The sequence below is a fragment of the Xenia sp. Carnegie-2017 genome, unplaced genomic scaffold, assembly GCF_021976095.1.
Source record: "Xenia sp. Carnegie-2017 unplaced genomic scaffold, XeniaSp_v1 HiC_scaffold_6, whole genome shotgun sequence".
In the NCBI taxonomy this organism is placed as follows: domain Eukaryota; kingdom Metazoa; phylum Cnidaria; class Anthozoa; order Malacalcyonacea; family Xeniidae; genus Xenia; species Xenia sp. Carnegie-2017.
Genome location: NW_025813526.1, coordinates 4,286,364 through 4,301,797, shown reverse-complemented (window position 1 = coordinate 4,301,797; position 15,434 = coordinate 4,286,364). Strand labels below are relative to the sequence as shown.

The 15,434-nt window shown below is 35.2% G+C and overlaps 2 protein-coding genes and 1 long non-coding RNA gene across 4 annotated transcripts; 2 read left to right on the top strand and 1 right to left on the bottom strand.

The window, feature by feature from the left end:
* Positions 1-1,529: 1,529 nt before the first annotated feature.
* LOC124458206 lies at positions 1,530-3,484 on the top strand. 2 transcript variants are annotated; one of them, XM_047008261.1, is made up of 7 exons: positions 1,530-1,695; positions 1,804-1,990; positions 2,114-2,181; positions 2,268-2,439; positions 2,609-2,780; positions 2,893-3,044; positions 3,116-3,484. In XM_047008261.1, the coding sequence occupies exons 1-7, from the start codon at positions 1,600-1,602 to the stop codon at positions 3,448-3,450; spliced, it is 1,182 nt and encodes a 393-aa protein (XP_046864217.1). In that variant the 5' UTR covers positions 1,530-1,599; the 3' UTR covers positions 3,451-3,484. The 2 variants fall into 2 exon arrangements, with proteins under 2 accessions (XP_046864217.1, XP_046864216.1); XM_047008260.1 differs by having other exon boundaries at positions 1,804-2,181.
* A 3,531-nt stretch (positions 3,485-7,015) lies between these two features.
* Positions 7,016-7,737, top strand: LOC124457496. The gene is made up of 2 exons (XR_006952629.1): positions 7,016-7,260; positions 7,344-7,737. It is a non-coding gene; the product is annotated as an uncharacterized LOC124457496 (long non-coding RNA).
* Positions 7,310-8,288, bottom strand: LOC124457495. Its single transcript, XM_047007734.1, has 4 exons — positions 8,258-8,288; positions 8,042-8,187; positions 7,741-7,932; positions 7,310-7,662 (listed from the first exon to the last, which is right to left on the bottom strand). Exons 1-4 carry the CDS (start codon positions 8,266-8,268, stop codon positions 7,511-7,513), a joined length of 501 nt encoding a protein of 166 aa, XP_046863690.1. The 5' UTR covers positions 8,269-8,288; the 3' UTR covers positions 7,310-7,510.
* Between the last annotated feature and the right edge of the window lie 7,146 nt (positions 8,289-15,434).

Sequence of the window (15,434 nt, the reverse complement as noted above, 5' to 3'; positions counted from 1 at the left end):
GTGCCTCGCTCTTTCATCTTCTTTTCTTTTCTTAAAATAATTGAAAGTAACCGGAATACGTTCCTTTTCATGAAGCGGTTTCTCTGATAAACTTGCAGTCCAGATAGTTTGATTTTTTGCCACAATTTGCGCAAAAAGCATAAGATTCGAGCAACTCCTTTCCACAAAACGGACAAAACATGCTTTGTCTTGTGTGGGTTAAAGGACATGGGACGTATATTTTAAGTTAGGCTTAATTAACGGGAAATATCGCATAGACTTATAATATACCTTTGTTAGTTCAACCAAAGTTTTTGTCTTCATGTAACAAAGGTTTTTCTGACTCCAATTTAAAAGTTCCGCGGCCATTTTGATTTGTTTTGAATATAATGTGATATGCAGATTTATGCAATGACGTCACAACTGGGAGGCATATCTGGTAACACAATATACTTTTATATGTGTTTTGATGAAGTCATTGTGAATTATTCTTAAAAAAACGTTTTTTCACACTTTTTTTTACATCATGTACATGCAATATATATAATGAAATAAATAAAGAAAAATAAGTTATATATTTATATATTCAGTATACATTTTGTATGGTTGTATCAGAGCTTGTTCGTGTCCATGTTCATTTCCACTCGTAGGAAATCGTAGACGATTAAAAACATCAACAAATATGACAGCTAAAGCTTCATGAAACATATTCGCCAAAGTCTGAGAGATGATTACAAATAGAAGAAAGTTTTAAGAATTGTATTTTTGTAGACAGCAGATTTTGTTGTAAATTGTAATGTTATGTTGTGTAGTGTGTGACTGTGTCATATTATAGATTATAAGATATAACGGATATTATGTTGATGTAAAATAGTATAGTCATGTTAAGAGAACACTTCCTCACCGCAATGCGTCATTGCGGTAGGATGTAGGTAGAAACGGGATGGTAAACTTGTGCGTCATATGTGGACGCCCAAAAACCACTTCCGAAAATTATACATAAATATAGCTTGCAAGCGTTGGTTCGGGAGTTCGGAAAAGTTGTTGTTATTGGTGTATGAACTGGTCATACAAATTTGATGAATTAGAGTCGTATTGCAGAAGGCAGATTGTGCGAAAGATTTCAGCGATCATGTACTGCGCAGTATATGGATGTTACAGTAACAGCAAAAATAATTCTGACAATTCTATTCATTTTTTCACTTTCCCAAACGGCGTAAAAAATACAGATGAAAAAAAACGAGAAAAAATTTGGATTGAATTTTGTAAAAGAAAGGGTTACAAACCTACAAAGAACTCGACTATTTGCTCTCTGCATTTTGAGAACGATGCCTATATACCATCCTGTTCGCCATCTTTTCTAAATTCAATTAACTTTTCGGGGAAAAAGAAAGCCATGCTAAAGGGTGATGCTATACCCACATTAAATAAACCCAAGACCGCAAGTGGGCTAAGGTTCTTCGACTTCTCAGTGCATTGAAAATAAAATGTTTCACACGTCGTGAATTTTCAACATTGCAATCGGCGTATGTTATACCTGCCATGTTCAATGTTTGGGGTGGTGAGAAAAAGAGATTGTTACAAAAACTAAAAGGACAAACTTGCTGTATTGCGTCAGATATGCGAGTAGATAGCCCAGGTCACAGCGGGTTGTTTGGTTCCGGGAGTTCTTTGGACGTCGATAACAATGTCATACTTGATACACAGATCATAAAGGTAATGACAGAGGTTATTAACATATTATAATGATCGTCTGAAAATATTCCGTTGATATAATATAGTCTTCTTTCGTATGATATTTCTCTATACTTTATCAATACTCAGAGCACTGAAGTCAAGAATTCCAACGCCATGGAGCTAGAATCCATCAAGCGTCAACTTGCATACCTCGAAAATGGTGATGTTAAAATTACCAAGCTTGTGACTGACAGACACATCCAAGTTACATCTTACATGGCTAAGGAGAAGCCAGAAATAGAACATGTTTATGATGTTTGGCATGTGGCCAAAGGTGCAGCTAATTCTCTGTTTGCAAGTATTAATCACTCAAATATAAGTGCATCAGTTGTGGATCAAATCACTGGAATTGTGAATCATGTGATTAAGTATGATGTATTTAAATTGAACCTTTTAGGAGAGAAAAAGAGGTTACTTAAACTTGCAAAAAAGAAGAAATTTTGTGCAATTAAGCCTTGGATTGGGGTAACTACATTTAAAAAATGTATATCATGCCATTCCAGAGAAGTATGAGTGATACTTGTAGCTATATCTTAAACTTTATCTAACAGTCCATCATAAATCATTTGTATTGGGTGGCAAGCTCCAGCAGCACTGAAATTGAAAAAGAAGAAAAGTGGAAAAGTTTGGCAAATCACATTGCTGATATTCATACTCATGAAGACAACAAGGTGTTTACCAAATGCTTGCATGAAGCTACTAAACGGCAATGGTTAAAAAAAGGTAAAGGGTAGTATCTAGCTCCAATTCATTCATGGAGACTTCATCACTATACACAAAAAATAAGTGCACGGGCACCTGTTCTTTAACAGGTCTCAAGCATTTGCATGTATATTATAATCTTGCTTCCTATCAATCTATTCATAAGACTGACCTCTTTATACTTTTTAAGGTAGTGCAGCTCATAAGAAACTAACTGAACTTATTTCAAGACCAAGATTGATAAGTGCAGTTAGAAAGTTGTCAAGTCACCAACAAACATCAGGCTTGGAGGCAAAGCATTCACTTGATAATCTTTTTGCATCAAAAAATACATACTATCCATATCACTCAATCATGGCCAGGTGAAAACATGCATTTTTTCTCACATATTTTACTTTAAAAAAGGGTTGCTTTGACCAATAAAGAGTAATGTGTTATTCTAGCCTATACAGTTACCCATTGTGAATTTTTCAGGTTATTTTGTGCAAATTTACATTATAATGAAAATGCTAATAGACCCCAAGCAACAACACAAAAAGGTGATAAAAGATGGTCAGTTGCATACCCTAAAGCTCACAAAGGAGAAAAAGCTGTGGCCAAACCAATAAGCGACTGTCCTACCTACAGTAAGAATTAATAGACAAATTAGAATCATTAATGACAAAATGTTAATGCAAAATACATTTAAAATTTTCAGATTATGTGCAAGATGTTCTGACTGAGTGTCTGAGACTTCGCAAAGATTTCAACACCACAAAAATAGCATTGGAGAATGCAAAAACATTGCTTACGAAAGAACCTCCCTCACTTGTGGAAACATACTTGTGTGGGAAGCAAAGGCAGCCAAAAAATGAAGTCATTCTTCGCAGACACAGTAGATTTACAACGCCTGCTTTGCCCGACGATAAAATAAATGACAAAGTATGTCTTTGCAAGGGAAAATGTGCTACAAGCCAATGTTATTGTAGGAATAAGAATCGTCCATGTACGGAAAGTTGTGGTTGCCAAACCATGAAATGCAACAATATATGATGAAAATTTAAAAGCCTTGAAATCGCAAATACCTCAAATCCAATTTCAATTTACTTGGCATATTTGAAATGAGTGTAAAGTGCATCAGATGACCAATACTTCCCTCGTATGCATTTGTACATGCAAGATGGAAATGGCCTTCGACATTTCTTGCCAAGAATATGGAAAATCCATCTCGAACATCTTCAATACGCAACATGACGGTATATTTTTTGTATGACTGCAAGTTCGTCATCACCTAACGGACTGTTTTCTTGAAGCGCCACTCGATGTCGGAACCTTTGATGTTCGTGTCCCCAGCATCCGGGAACTTTACACAGCGGCCATGTTTCAGGCCAGATAAATGCAGCCAGATCGCAATGTAATTTATAGTGCCAAGGACAAGTTTTTAACCAAAAACTAAAATAGTTCGGCACATTGGCAGTTTTTTGCGTTTTTCGAGTAGAGACAGTAAATCGCAGCGAGTCTTCTATGTCTTACCAGTCAATTCGATATCATATTTGAAAAATAAGTGTTTGAGTGTTTGTAAAAAAATTCAAAGTAGAACTTGAATACGGACGACATGTCGTCTGTCCTGGCTGTTCATCAAAGTTCTGGAGGTAAGGGTCAGTTTATTTGTCTATGTTTTTTCTTGGACTGTGAATAAAATTGCTCTGCATTAAATTCTTCAATTTCGTTTAGTTTAAAGATGTTTGACTTTTATATATTTCCGACATTTCCTTTTGGTGGTGGTAAAGTCACGATTTGCAAATTTGATCGCGTAATAGATACGCATTCCGACAAAAAGCTTTAACAAATAATCATGTGGGAACTCTGTACATACATCAACTGGTGGAATTGCCTGGAGGACTTTTAATATATTTGCCCCAACGTTGGAATTTTTCGTTGTAGCAGAAAAGCAATTGACGAAAGTATCTTCCAGTGTCTTTATGTATTCCAGGTATCTTCTAGCTGGGACATTCAACCCACCAAAATTCTTACTATCATATGCTTTGAACTAGCAGAAAAGCTGTTGATCACTGTCAAAATCATTTGATGTCAAAATTCTCTTGCATTCATCACAGCTGTGCATCTTGAATGATTTTTTCAGCAAGTAGCCAGCAACATAAGCTACAGCATTATCTTGAATGATGTTAGAAGTCACATTCTGTTCTCTATAATCTGCTGGTCCAATTGAAAGAATTCTCGGATGGGATTGTGGCACGTTCTCTACATGTTTTGGCTTTGATATATTTGCTGTTGTGCATTGAACCAAGAGGGCATCCATATCTTTAGCACAGTTGGCTTTTGATGATGTAAGAAGCGCACTAGTAGTAGTTTCGTATGGTCACACCTCCATGTGTGTCTCATCAAGCCAGCTTGCAAAGTTATCATCTGCTTTGTGCACTGTTGCGTAGCCGCCTTCAATGCGTGCTAAAAAACAACTAAGAAACGCACTAAAAAACAACTTTCGAAATGCTCTTGTGAACTGTATTGGTGTGGGGTTGTCGCAATTCTACTTCATTCTATGTTGCTTGCCAAGTGAATTATGTGAATAATTTTTAAGAATTCTTTTCCTCATTTTTTTGTAAAAATAGTGTTTCATTGTTTTATTTAAACTTACTTGAAATCTATTGGAAAATAAAATGTGAAAAATTACTTATTTACCTGATGGAACATATTGAATTTCTTTTCTTTCAATTGCCCTTCGTTTTTTCCCAATTTGGGGTGGAGGATTGGGAATTTTGAATAGAGTTGGCTTACTCTGAGGATTTAATCTCTTCTTTTCCATGCTGGTGAACATGCAGTCCTCAAAATGATCTGCACACAGTTTTCAATTCTTGTAAAGATATTCTGCACTTTTGCCCAAAAGATCTTCACGACGACAATTGTTTACTCATTCCTTTGATCTAAAATACAAAGAAATGCTTAAAAACTTTATTGCCCATGCCGCATTAAATAAAACATCCATAAGACTTGCAAACAAAAAATACCCTTACCTCTCCATATCCTTTGGAAAACGAAAAAAACTTAAATCAGGACAAGTTTGTTTGCTTTGTGTGCAGTTGATGGCAGCACAATGAGTTCTTGATCCACCTTTTAGTTTCTTCTCTTTTGCCATGAAATATATGTGTATGAATGACACACAGAGAGTAGCACATAAAAACCTTGCAATAACTGTATAGCTTTCCAGCACAAAATGAATGATGGTCCTGGTTACTAATTAAACATGCAAATTTGCACAGCAAAAACTTTCCAAGTTTTCTATTAAAAAATGAGTTAAAAAACAACTTTATTGTTAAACATATACAGATTTAACAAACAAGATGAAATTACAAAGTTTCATTTACAATGATGCAGATGCAATGCAAAATAACAAGTCAAAAAACTTGAATTCAAACATCAAAGTACTTTAATGTTTTATAAAGATAGTCATCCATATTCTAAAATAGCTGCGTCTTCATCACAACAGCATTCTTCGTGTACAGTAGGTCGTGTAATTTCTGCTATTTAGTTATATATCATTGACCATTCTATTAAGAAAATCTCTTGTAGAAAATAAAAAGAAAAATAATAAGGCAAAATACATTAAAAAATACCTTTATTAGTCCTAAACGACAAATCTACAGGGAAATTATGTTGAGTTCGAGTTATTCGCCATATCTCTTTCTTAGTATACTCTATACCTTCAGTAACAACCACGAGTGAACTTAATGATAGAACTGATTTTCATTATTTTACAGAGCAGTATTTATAGTCTTTATTACAAACAACAAATATTATTATTGGTAGGAGTAGTTCCTCTGTTTAAAGTGCCTATGACATGTTTTCAAAAACGCAATATTATAATAGTTTAGATGATTTTAAGAACATTTGCAATATATTTTATAATTGAAAAATTTCATCTTCGTGAATTTTGGATGGCTCTAAGTTGGTTATTTATTGCTTGTCCGTGATGTCAAAAGACCTAGGGCGAGAACTTGGAAAAACGCCGGATCTGACGTCACATCGGGAACACGCTTTTCCCGAACAAAGAAAACACATTATAGTATATAATACTACGGATTCGAAATTTATTACAACTTGAGTCGAACAAAAGTGTTTTAAATTGTGCATCAGGAATATTAAAAATGGCCTCGAGCTCTTCTGATTCCATTGAAACACAAAATGAATCAGATAATGATTCAATGTTAAACTACATGATGGAATCTGAAGAAAGTTTGATTACCACGGATAATCAAAGTGACTCTCTTGATGTCTCTGAACAGTCTATTGAATCACAAATGCTGCCTTATCAAGATGAACCTGTTGCTGATGAAGAATGGGTTCAAAATTATCATGACGGATTACGTGAACGTCAAAATTTGTTGGAAACTCTGCGTAGTAGATTCAACAATCGTGTGACTTTGGAGCAGTGGTGAGTGTATTTATTCCTTTTTAAAATATTTACAAGTTACGGGCCATAATTCACTTCACACAAAGTCAGCGATTATTGTGCTGCGTTTTTTGTTAGCATTGTCAATTTAAACTAGTAGTTATATTGCAACATGAACAAATGCTACTTTGTATTTGTAGGTGCATTTGTGGTAAGTGCAGAACTAATCTGCTTCAAAATGAGAAAGAAAGTCAATGTTGCCAAGAGCTCGACGAATGCATAGAGTCCTTAAAGAATGAAATGGTGCTGGATGAATTGAAAATTGTCCCAAAATGCATTACACTTCATCCAGCATTCAATTCAGTGTGTCTGGATATTTGGTCATTAAGAATGTCAGGCCCAAAATTCAGAAAAATAGATGGAAGAAAATATGTGAAGCATGATGATGAGAACAGGTACATACCTGTATGCTTTCATTTAGTTCAATTAAATTGTTTCATGTAATAACTTATGACAAAGATTTATTTTGCAAATTTAGATATTTGAGAAGTGTTGCATATCGAGAATTTACCCAGCTGGTGCATGGCTACTTAGGGAATAAACGGATACCACTACCTGCTTGTGCCTATCATGCAATAAGGACTCGATTTGTGGGAAAAGATTTTCAGGGTTATGATGATGAAGAATTTGAGGATAAATAATTTACTACTTATATGCCAATGATTCACCCTCATTTTGATTCTTGTTTTGTGGACAGTCCAGGACCTGTTGGTGACCTTTCATTGGTTTCCCACAAGTTCGACAGTGTGGACGAGTTCTTGTTATATTAATGGTATTTTCTGACATTGTTAATGGGACTAAAATATTATAATTTTGAGATTGTAATATTAGACATCATAACTGTAAGTAATTAATAAAGTATGTTTTAGTCATACCGTTGGTGGGTGGTACATTTTCAACTACCATTTTTTGACGATTGATCTTTTTTTTAATTGCCTCTGCTTTTGATTGTCTAACAAACATGGTATGCATTGGTGCAGGAGACATATTTGACAGTTCTTCAGATGCCTTTTGAAATTGTTCTTTGGTAGCACTCATCATTGTTTTATAAAGTTCATTAATATAATCTAGACAAAGATGCACAATTTTTGGAACAGAAATTGCATTTTTAACACCTCTAAAACTCTACTACAACTGTATTTATTTACTTGAGTAGTATTTGAAATCATATCTCACCAAAATTTTGATGAACTCTGACACTTCTCACAGTAGCTTCACCATTTTTAAATTTTGGATATACCACTTTAAGTTGTTTCTTGCCTTTCATCACCAGCTCATCCCTCCTCAAGTTATCATTGAAATGCAAAACAGCCAAAATGTGTCTAGACAGGAAAAACTCAAAGAATAAAGTTATGTATTTACCATTTATGTACTCTTAATTTATTTGCATACCTGCAATACATTCCTGCAAATGAGTATGAAATCATTTTGGAGAAATGGTTTAACACTGAGTGAAAACCTTCCAAGCAGCTGGTCTGTAAAAGTGGTGATGCTTGAGAAATACCCTTTTAGCGTGCTATTCAATAGAGCAGCTTGTGTTTTCTCATACACAACTGATTCTAGAAAATTTATACAAAAACATTTTGCATTAAGATGTCAAAAGCATTTTAAGCAGTGATCATGTTCATTGTTTTAAGGTCATACCTTTATCAAGCCACATCCTTTCCTCAATGTCATCACTATGAGCACATGCATTAAAAATTGGATTGGAGAAATTGGAATGAACATTGGCCATATGTTCCAAGAATGATGAAAACTTAGCCCATATGACCTGTCCATTACCATCTTCCGTTGACATTGCACTCCAATACAAATGATTCACGCATGGCTTCACCCAAGGAAGGAGCTCCTGACAATCTTTTTCTGTCCCAATTTTTTTAAGAATTTTATTGACTTCTGATTTAAAACAAGAAAAAAATGCACATATCTTTAAAGCTAAGCCAGACACATAAAATTATAAACACAGTTATTACTTACTCTTTGCCAAGTGCCACAAGTCAATGTAGTGGGTTATTTTAGGAAGCTTCTCCTTCATGTGTTTTGAAATAGAAGTGTGACGATCTGAAATAAAGGTTGACACACTCAAACCATCCTGTAAAAGCCCTTCCAATGCCTTTGTGAATGCCAGATACTCCATTGCTGGGCTGCTACCAGCTTCATTTCTCTAAGAGTCGTAAAAAATTAAACAATATAAAAAAATGATCAGTGCTTTGGAAAAGGTATTCTTAAATTACTTTTACATACCTGCACTAAACAAAAATCTACAATTTTACTTATGGGTCCATTGCAGCAGAACATACTGTATGCACAGTATTTTGCACTATGGCCCATACTGTCATGGCGCCCATCACCAGCAAGAACTATGTCTTGCATTTTCTTTAATGTTGAATTCCATGATTCTTTGTACTTTTTCCAATGTAAATGAATGCTTGGAAACAGCTTGGTCTGAAAAAAATTAGAAACCTATGAAAAAATTAATCCTAGAAAAAGCACATGTTCATTAACAAACAATGGATGCAAATTTTTGCATTCATATTTGAAAAAACTGCACACATACATTTTGATGTCGGAAAAAAGATCGCAATGAAATGCACCGCAATCCCATGTGCTGGAATATTTTTAAAGTTTTGCTGGCAGATCCACCTCCACTCAAAATTCCAAATGAAAGAAGTAGGTTTCCAGCAGGAATTGTTGACGTTGCAATCCTAATGTTGGGTTGGCTAGACCAAATACTACTCCGTTGTTTGCAATGGACATTGTTGCAAGTTGTCTCTACTTGAATCATTGTTCCAAATTCTTTCATTTCCATAAGGACGTCAGGCACTTTACAGGATGGGCAAACCTCAAACAGTTTCATTAGTTGTGACAGAAAAACTATGTATTTTGGTTGCTTCCTTAGGTTGCTATCACTTGCTGCATAAACACTGCAACAGAAACAACCCTTATCATATATCAATGAGGACTGCTATCTAGCATGTAGTAACATAAAGAGTTTTACCATTTTCCATCTGAATAATCTGTATCACTGCCTTCTTCACTTGATGTTACATTTGCTGAAAGTTCATCCTCAGTTTCCTCATCTGTATTGGAATCTTGTGATTCTTGATCCCCAGAGTCACTATCCATGTGCTCCGCATTATCTTCATCAATTATATCAGAATGATGAGCAGAATCATAGATGTTATTTTCTGGAACATGATCTGAAAAATAACTTAATTCGCCAATTTACATAATCATTTGAGTTTATATATTAGCTCATTAAATTTGATCAGTATTCCCTAACTGATACAATTTATTCTATTTTTCACCTAATATTGATTACATTATACAATAGCATACCAAATCTCATTTGAGCTTTATAAAACAGCATCTTTCTCTTCATTTGGAGCAGCTTGCTAGTCAGTTTCACACAGTTTTGACATTTCAGTGGCAATGTCTGGATCCACTTGTCATTTGCATTTACCCACTCCTTCAAATAAACCACACTTTCTTAATTTTAAAGTACAAGGTGTATAATAATATTTTTACAAAATACTTTTAGTTTGAATATTAAATATTTCTTAAGAGGGGAACTTGAATTTACACTTGTGGTAAACTGCTCTAATGAAACAGCATTGATAATAGCCCAATCAGTGTATTTGCTAAGCAGTTATTAATGTAGGGTAAATTGCTCGGCAAAGAAATATTGTCATTGTTGGAAGACGTAACTCTATTCATTTCAATTTCATTCAAAGTGAGCTAATCAAACTTACATGTGCTGATTTGCCAGGATCTTTGAGTGGTCCATGAAAACTGTTATCAGTTTCATCAATGAAAGTCATAGTGTCTGTTTGCATACATTCATCTGTATTTTCAGCAGATACATTATTTAAAGAAGTGCAAGGCTGAGAAGATTCTATATTTTGGAAATTGCTTCCTTCTTGACTCACGCTGCACTCTTCGTAATTTGCACACCGAGCGTGAAATACCTATATCAATAGTTTTGTGAAATTACTTCCTAAGTTAGCAACACATAAATGAAATGAGAACCTTAAATAGATTTTTTTATATGTAAAACTCACAATGCGACGACGATCTCGTTCTGATAACACGGTTTCTGTTTCATTAAGCTTTGAAGGCCAGACACATATGCCAATATTATCCCTCTTAAGTGTGGGAGCTACAAGCAGTGGTGTATCCAATTACTCACTCCCATCTCACCAGTAAAGCGACACACAAAGTCATCCTCTTTAAAATGCTTAGAGCAAACTTCGGAAGACAGAAGTTACCCAATTTTTCGTTTTCTTTTGACAAAATCAACCCAAGCTTTTCTACGTTTCTTAGCTTCTGGTCTGGTATCATTCACAAATGGGATTCTATGGAGAGCAATCCCCTTCTTCGAATTTGATGTGTTTGAACATCCAAACACGAAGCATCTGTGTGGCATCTTACCGGAAAATTTTTTTAGCAAACTTCTTAAAAAATATATCTTTTAGTGTTTGCTATAATACTAACGTTATAGAATAGCAGAAATGCGTTCCCGATGTGACGTCACACTGGCCATTTGTCATTATTAATTACCAGTCTTTTTACTCTCACGGTCAATATGAAGAAATGTTCAAAATCCGCAACTTTAAGGTGCTCAAACTCCACAAAGATGAAATTTTTCAATTATAAAATATATTGCAAATGTTCTTGAAATCATCTAAACTATTATAATATCATCGTTTCGAAAACATGTCATAGGCACTTTAAGCTATATATGGTACATAAGGAAATTTAACTAACGTCAATAACTGTTCCTTGGCTCTTATCCGTGTGGGAACGGATACATTGATAAACTAAACTATGCACATACTATTTCCTTAACATGTTTTTTGTGGTTTATGAGCATGACTCAACAAATTGCCTTTCAATAGCATACTCGTTGTAAAAACATTGATCTCGTAACCAATACAATTCAATGAAAGAAACTTATAATACCCGTAGAATACGATTGACGAACGTATATTTTATTAAAACTATTTCTTACCTTATTTCCTTTATATCCTGCTTAAAGGCATTAAAATTGTTGTCCATATGTGAATCAAAACCCATCAATTTTATGAAAAACAACTCTCCATAATACTAATCTATATACATTCTGGCCAGTTTATCTGGCTGGAGTAATGGCGGATGCAAAAGATGCGCACTTAAGAACTGGGTACAAGTAGGCGACAGATTTTTTGCTGAGTGGCGCTTCTGTATGTATCTATTCTGTGGTTTAAGTTAAGAGAACAGGAGATAGAACTAGAAAAATTAAAACTTCAAGCCACAAATACACACGCTGAACATTCCAGAACAAATTTTGACATAACCAAGCATGTGAGAATGGTTCCACCGTTCCCGGAATCGGAAGCAGACAAGTACTTTTTGCATTTTGAAAACGTCGCCGAAAATTGTAAATGGCCCAAAGAAAGTTGGACCATGCTTTTACAAAGCGTTTTGATAGGAAAAGCTGGAGAAATTTTTTCTCAAATATCTGTAATTGATTCTGCTGATTATGACTTCGTAAAAGATGCGATTATGACTTCGTAAAAGATGCGTGCTACTAGCAAAAATATATATATTACTCACTTAGAATTTGCTGAACAAAAAGCTCAACTTTTCGATCGATGGTTAGCATCGGAAAAAGTTCAAGATTTTAAAACTTTACAGCAGTTAATTTTAATGGAAGAATTCAAAAATTGTATCCACTCTAAAACACGAATTTTCCTTAAAGAGCAATATCCTAAGACACTTAGTGAAGCAGCCCATCTTGCTGATAATTTTTCGCTTACTCATTAATTTGCAGTTAAAATTAACCCACATCTATTTTCACAAAGAAACACTCAAAACACACTTGATGGAAAACAAACACATTCGTCACGATTTTCATCGCGGTTTGGGAACAATTACGCACAAAGCAGACAAAACTTACAAGGCAATGGAAGTCAAACAAAACAAAATTTCCAAAGCATGTAATACCAAGGAAAGCAATATTCACCCGTAATTCCCCATTTCGACAAGTAATTTGCAATTATTGCAAATGAAAAGGACACACAAAATATGAATGTTATTTGTTGAAATCGAACAGACCACCATCAAAACTGAAGGGAATTGTTTCAAGATCCGATCAAAATATATACAACACAAATAAATCTGTACACAAAGCCACTCGTAAAAATGCACAGGAGAATCCGAAAAAAGCATTATTGCATGAAACACTACACCATATCATAGCAACCAAGCACAAAGATTTCAGTGACAGTGATATGAAAAGTTTTAAACCTTTTATTCATGATGATAATGTCACAATTAACTCCAACCGTCAACCAGTTTATGTTCCAATTAAAATACTCCGAGATACAGGAGCTTCACAATCAGTAATATTGGGCAATACTTCTTCATTTTCTGAACAGTCAAACTCAGGAAAGAATGAGTTGATTCGTGGCATAAGTTCCACTGAATACGAATCAATCCCCTTACACAATATTAAATTGCAATCTGATCTTAGAAAAAGGTGATGTTGTGATAGGTGTTATCAACACCTTGGCCTTTGCTGGAATTCATCTATTACTAGGCAACGATTTGGCAGGGGAATAGGTACAAGCAGGTCCCGTTTTAAGCAACAAACCAGTTTTCACACAACAATCCAACCTCACTGAGCAAGTAGTCCCTGATTTATATCCTTCATGTGCAATAACAAGAGCTTTAAAAAAACAACAAGATAAAAGTCTTAAAAACACGGAAAATAATGACATGCAAAAAGAAAACACGTTTCTTTTGAAAACCAAAAACCTTCAAAAATTAGATTTATAGAGCAAGGCAGTATATCTAAGTCAGATCTTATCGAGAAACAACAAAATGACCCCAACATTTCAACACTTTATCACAAGGCTTCGGAAGAAGCAGACATCAAAAGCGATCCCATTTGTTATTATATTAGGAATGGTGTATTTATGAAGAAATTGCGACCGCACACTTCGGTAAACAATGAATGGGCATATCAATATCAGATAGTTGCACCTCAAGCAAATCATCATGATATTCTTAGTCTAGTGCATGAAACCCCACTTTCAGGACATTTAGAGATAAATAAGACTTATAATGAAATCATTACACATTTTTATTGGCCAGGACTAAGGAAGGATGTTGCAGAGTTTTGTAAGACTTGCCATGTCTGTGAAGTAGTGGGTAAACCAAATCAAACTATTCCAAAAGCACCTCTACAGCCAATTCCAGCATTTGAAGAACCTTTTAGTCAAGTTCTCATTGATTGCGTAGAACCACTACCAAAAACCAAAAAGGGAAATGAATATCTATTGACTATCATCTGCACCTCCACTAGATTTCCAGAAGCGATTCCTTTGCGAAATATTCGAGCTAAAACTATCGTAAAAGCTTTGACCAAATTTTTTACGCTTGTTGGACTTCCAAAATCAATCCAGTCAGATCAAGGCTCAAATTTCATGTCTGGCTTATTCCAACAAGTCATGCATGAATTAAATATAACGCAATTCAAATCCAGTGCCTATCATCCGGAAAGTCAAGGAGCGTTAGAACGTTCTCATCAAACACTTAAAAATATGATTCGCATGTATTGCCAAGATAAAGAAAAAGTTTGGGATGAAGGTGTTCATTTCTTTCTGTTTGCAGCTCGTGATTCTGTCCAGGAATCGTTAGATTTCACCCCATTTGAACTTGTTTTTGGACACACGGTCAGAGTACCACTCAAACTTCTCAAGGAGAAACTCTTAACTGAGGAAAATAATCCAACGAATTTATTAACTTATGTTTCAGATTTCCGAAATAAGTTGACCACTGCATGCGAAATTGCATGAAAGAAAAATATAATAAAAATTCAACTACACAGAATTTCAAGGTTGGCGACAAAGTACTTGCGTTACTGAAAACACCAGGAACACCTCTTCTGGCTAGATATTATGGTGCGTATGCTAAGCCCGAGACACACTGTCGCTGTCGCTTGGTCGGTGAAACGACAGAGCGACGAAGCGACACGAAAAATGATAACAGACACACTGTCGCTAGCGCAACAGGCAAAGCGACTTGATTTTAAGCACGTACCAGTCCCCCTAGAGAGAATTTTAGCGGGAAATACGAATTTGGCGGTTCATTTCAGTATGGCGTCGAACCAGAACTTACGAGACATATTAATAGCAATTGTTTTAAACGAGTTGGACGAGGAAGAAAACAAACAAAACCGACGGGTAGTTCGTAAGAGGCGCTGCTGGGTGAGAGATATCAACCGACGACAACGCGAACAAGGTGACTTTGGAAACTTGGTTCAAGAATTGAGGAATGACGAAGAACAATTCTTTATTTACTTCAGAATGAATCAAATGACCTTTGATTTCCTTTTGAGCTTAGTTGGTCCTTCATTAAGAAGGCAAAATACTCATTTGCGGCAGTCAGTTTCACCAGGAGAAAGGCTAGCCATCACTTTGCGTAGACTAACAACAGGAGATTCGCCTCAGTCAGTGGCCTTTGCATATCGTCGTGGTTTAAGTACAGTTCGGAGCATAATATACGATACATGTGAGGTTTTGTG

What these genes read in the sequence shown, in the direction of transcription:
- LOC124458206 (XM_047008260.1), top strand. Translation starts at nt 1,600, where the DNA reads ATGCGAGTAGATAGCCCAGGTCACAGCGGGTTGTTTGGTTCCGGGAGT. An exon ending in ACGGCAATGGTTAAAAAAAG is followed by an intron (nt 2,440 to 2,608) that starts GTAAAGGGTAGT and finishes ATACTTTTTAAG; the next exon opens with GTAGTGCAGCTCATAAGAAA. An exon ending in AAGCGACTGTCCTACCTACA is followed by an intron (nt 3,045 to 3,115) that starts GTAAGAATTAAT and finishes TAAAATTTTCAG; the next exon opens with ATTATGTGCAAGATGTTCTG.
- LOC124457495 (XM_047007734.1), bottom strand. An exon ending in CAGAGTTCATCAAAATTTTG is followed by an intron (nt 7,933 to 8,041) that starts GTGAGATATGAT and finishes ATCTTTGTCTAG; the next exon opens with ATTATATTAATGAACTTTAT. An exon ending in AAATGTACCACCCACCAACG is followed by an intron (nt 7,663 to 7,740) that starts GTATGACTAAAA and finishes ATAATATTTTAG; the next exon opens with TCCCATTAACAATGTCAGAA.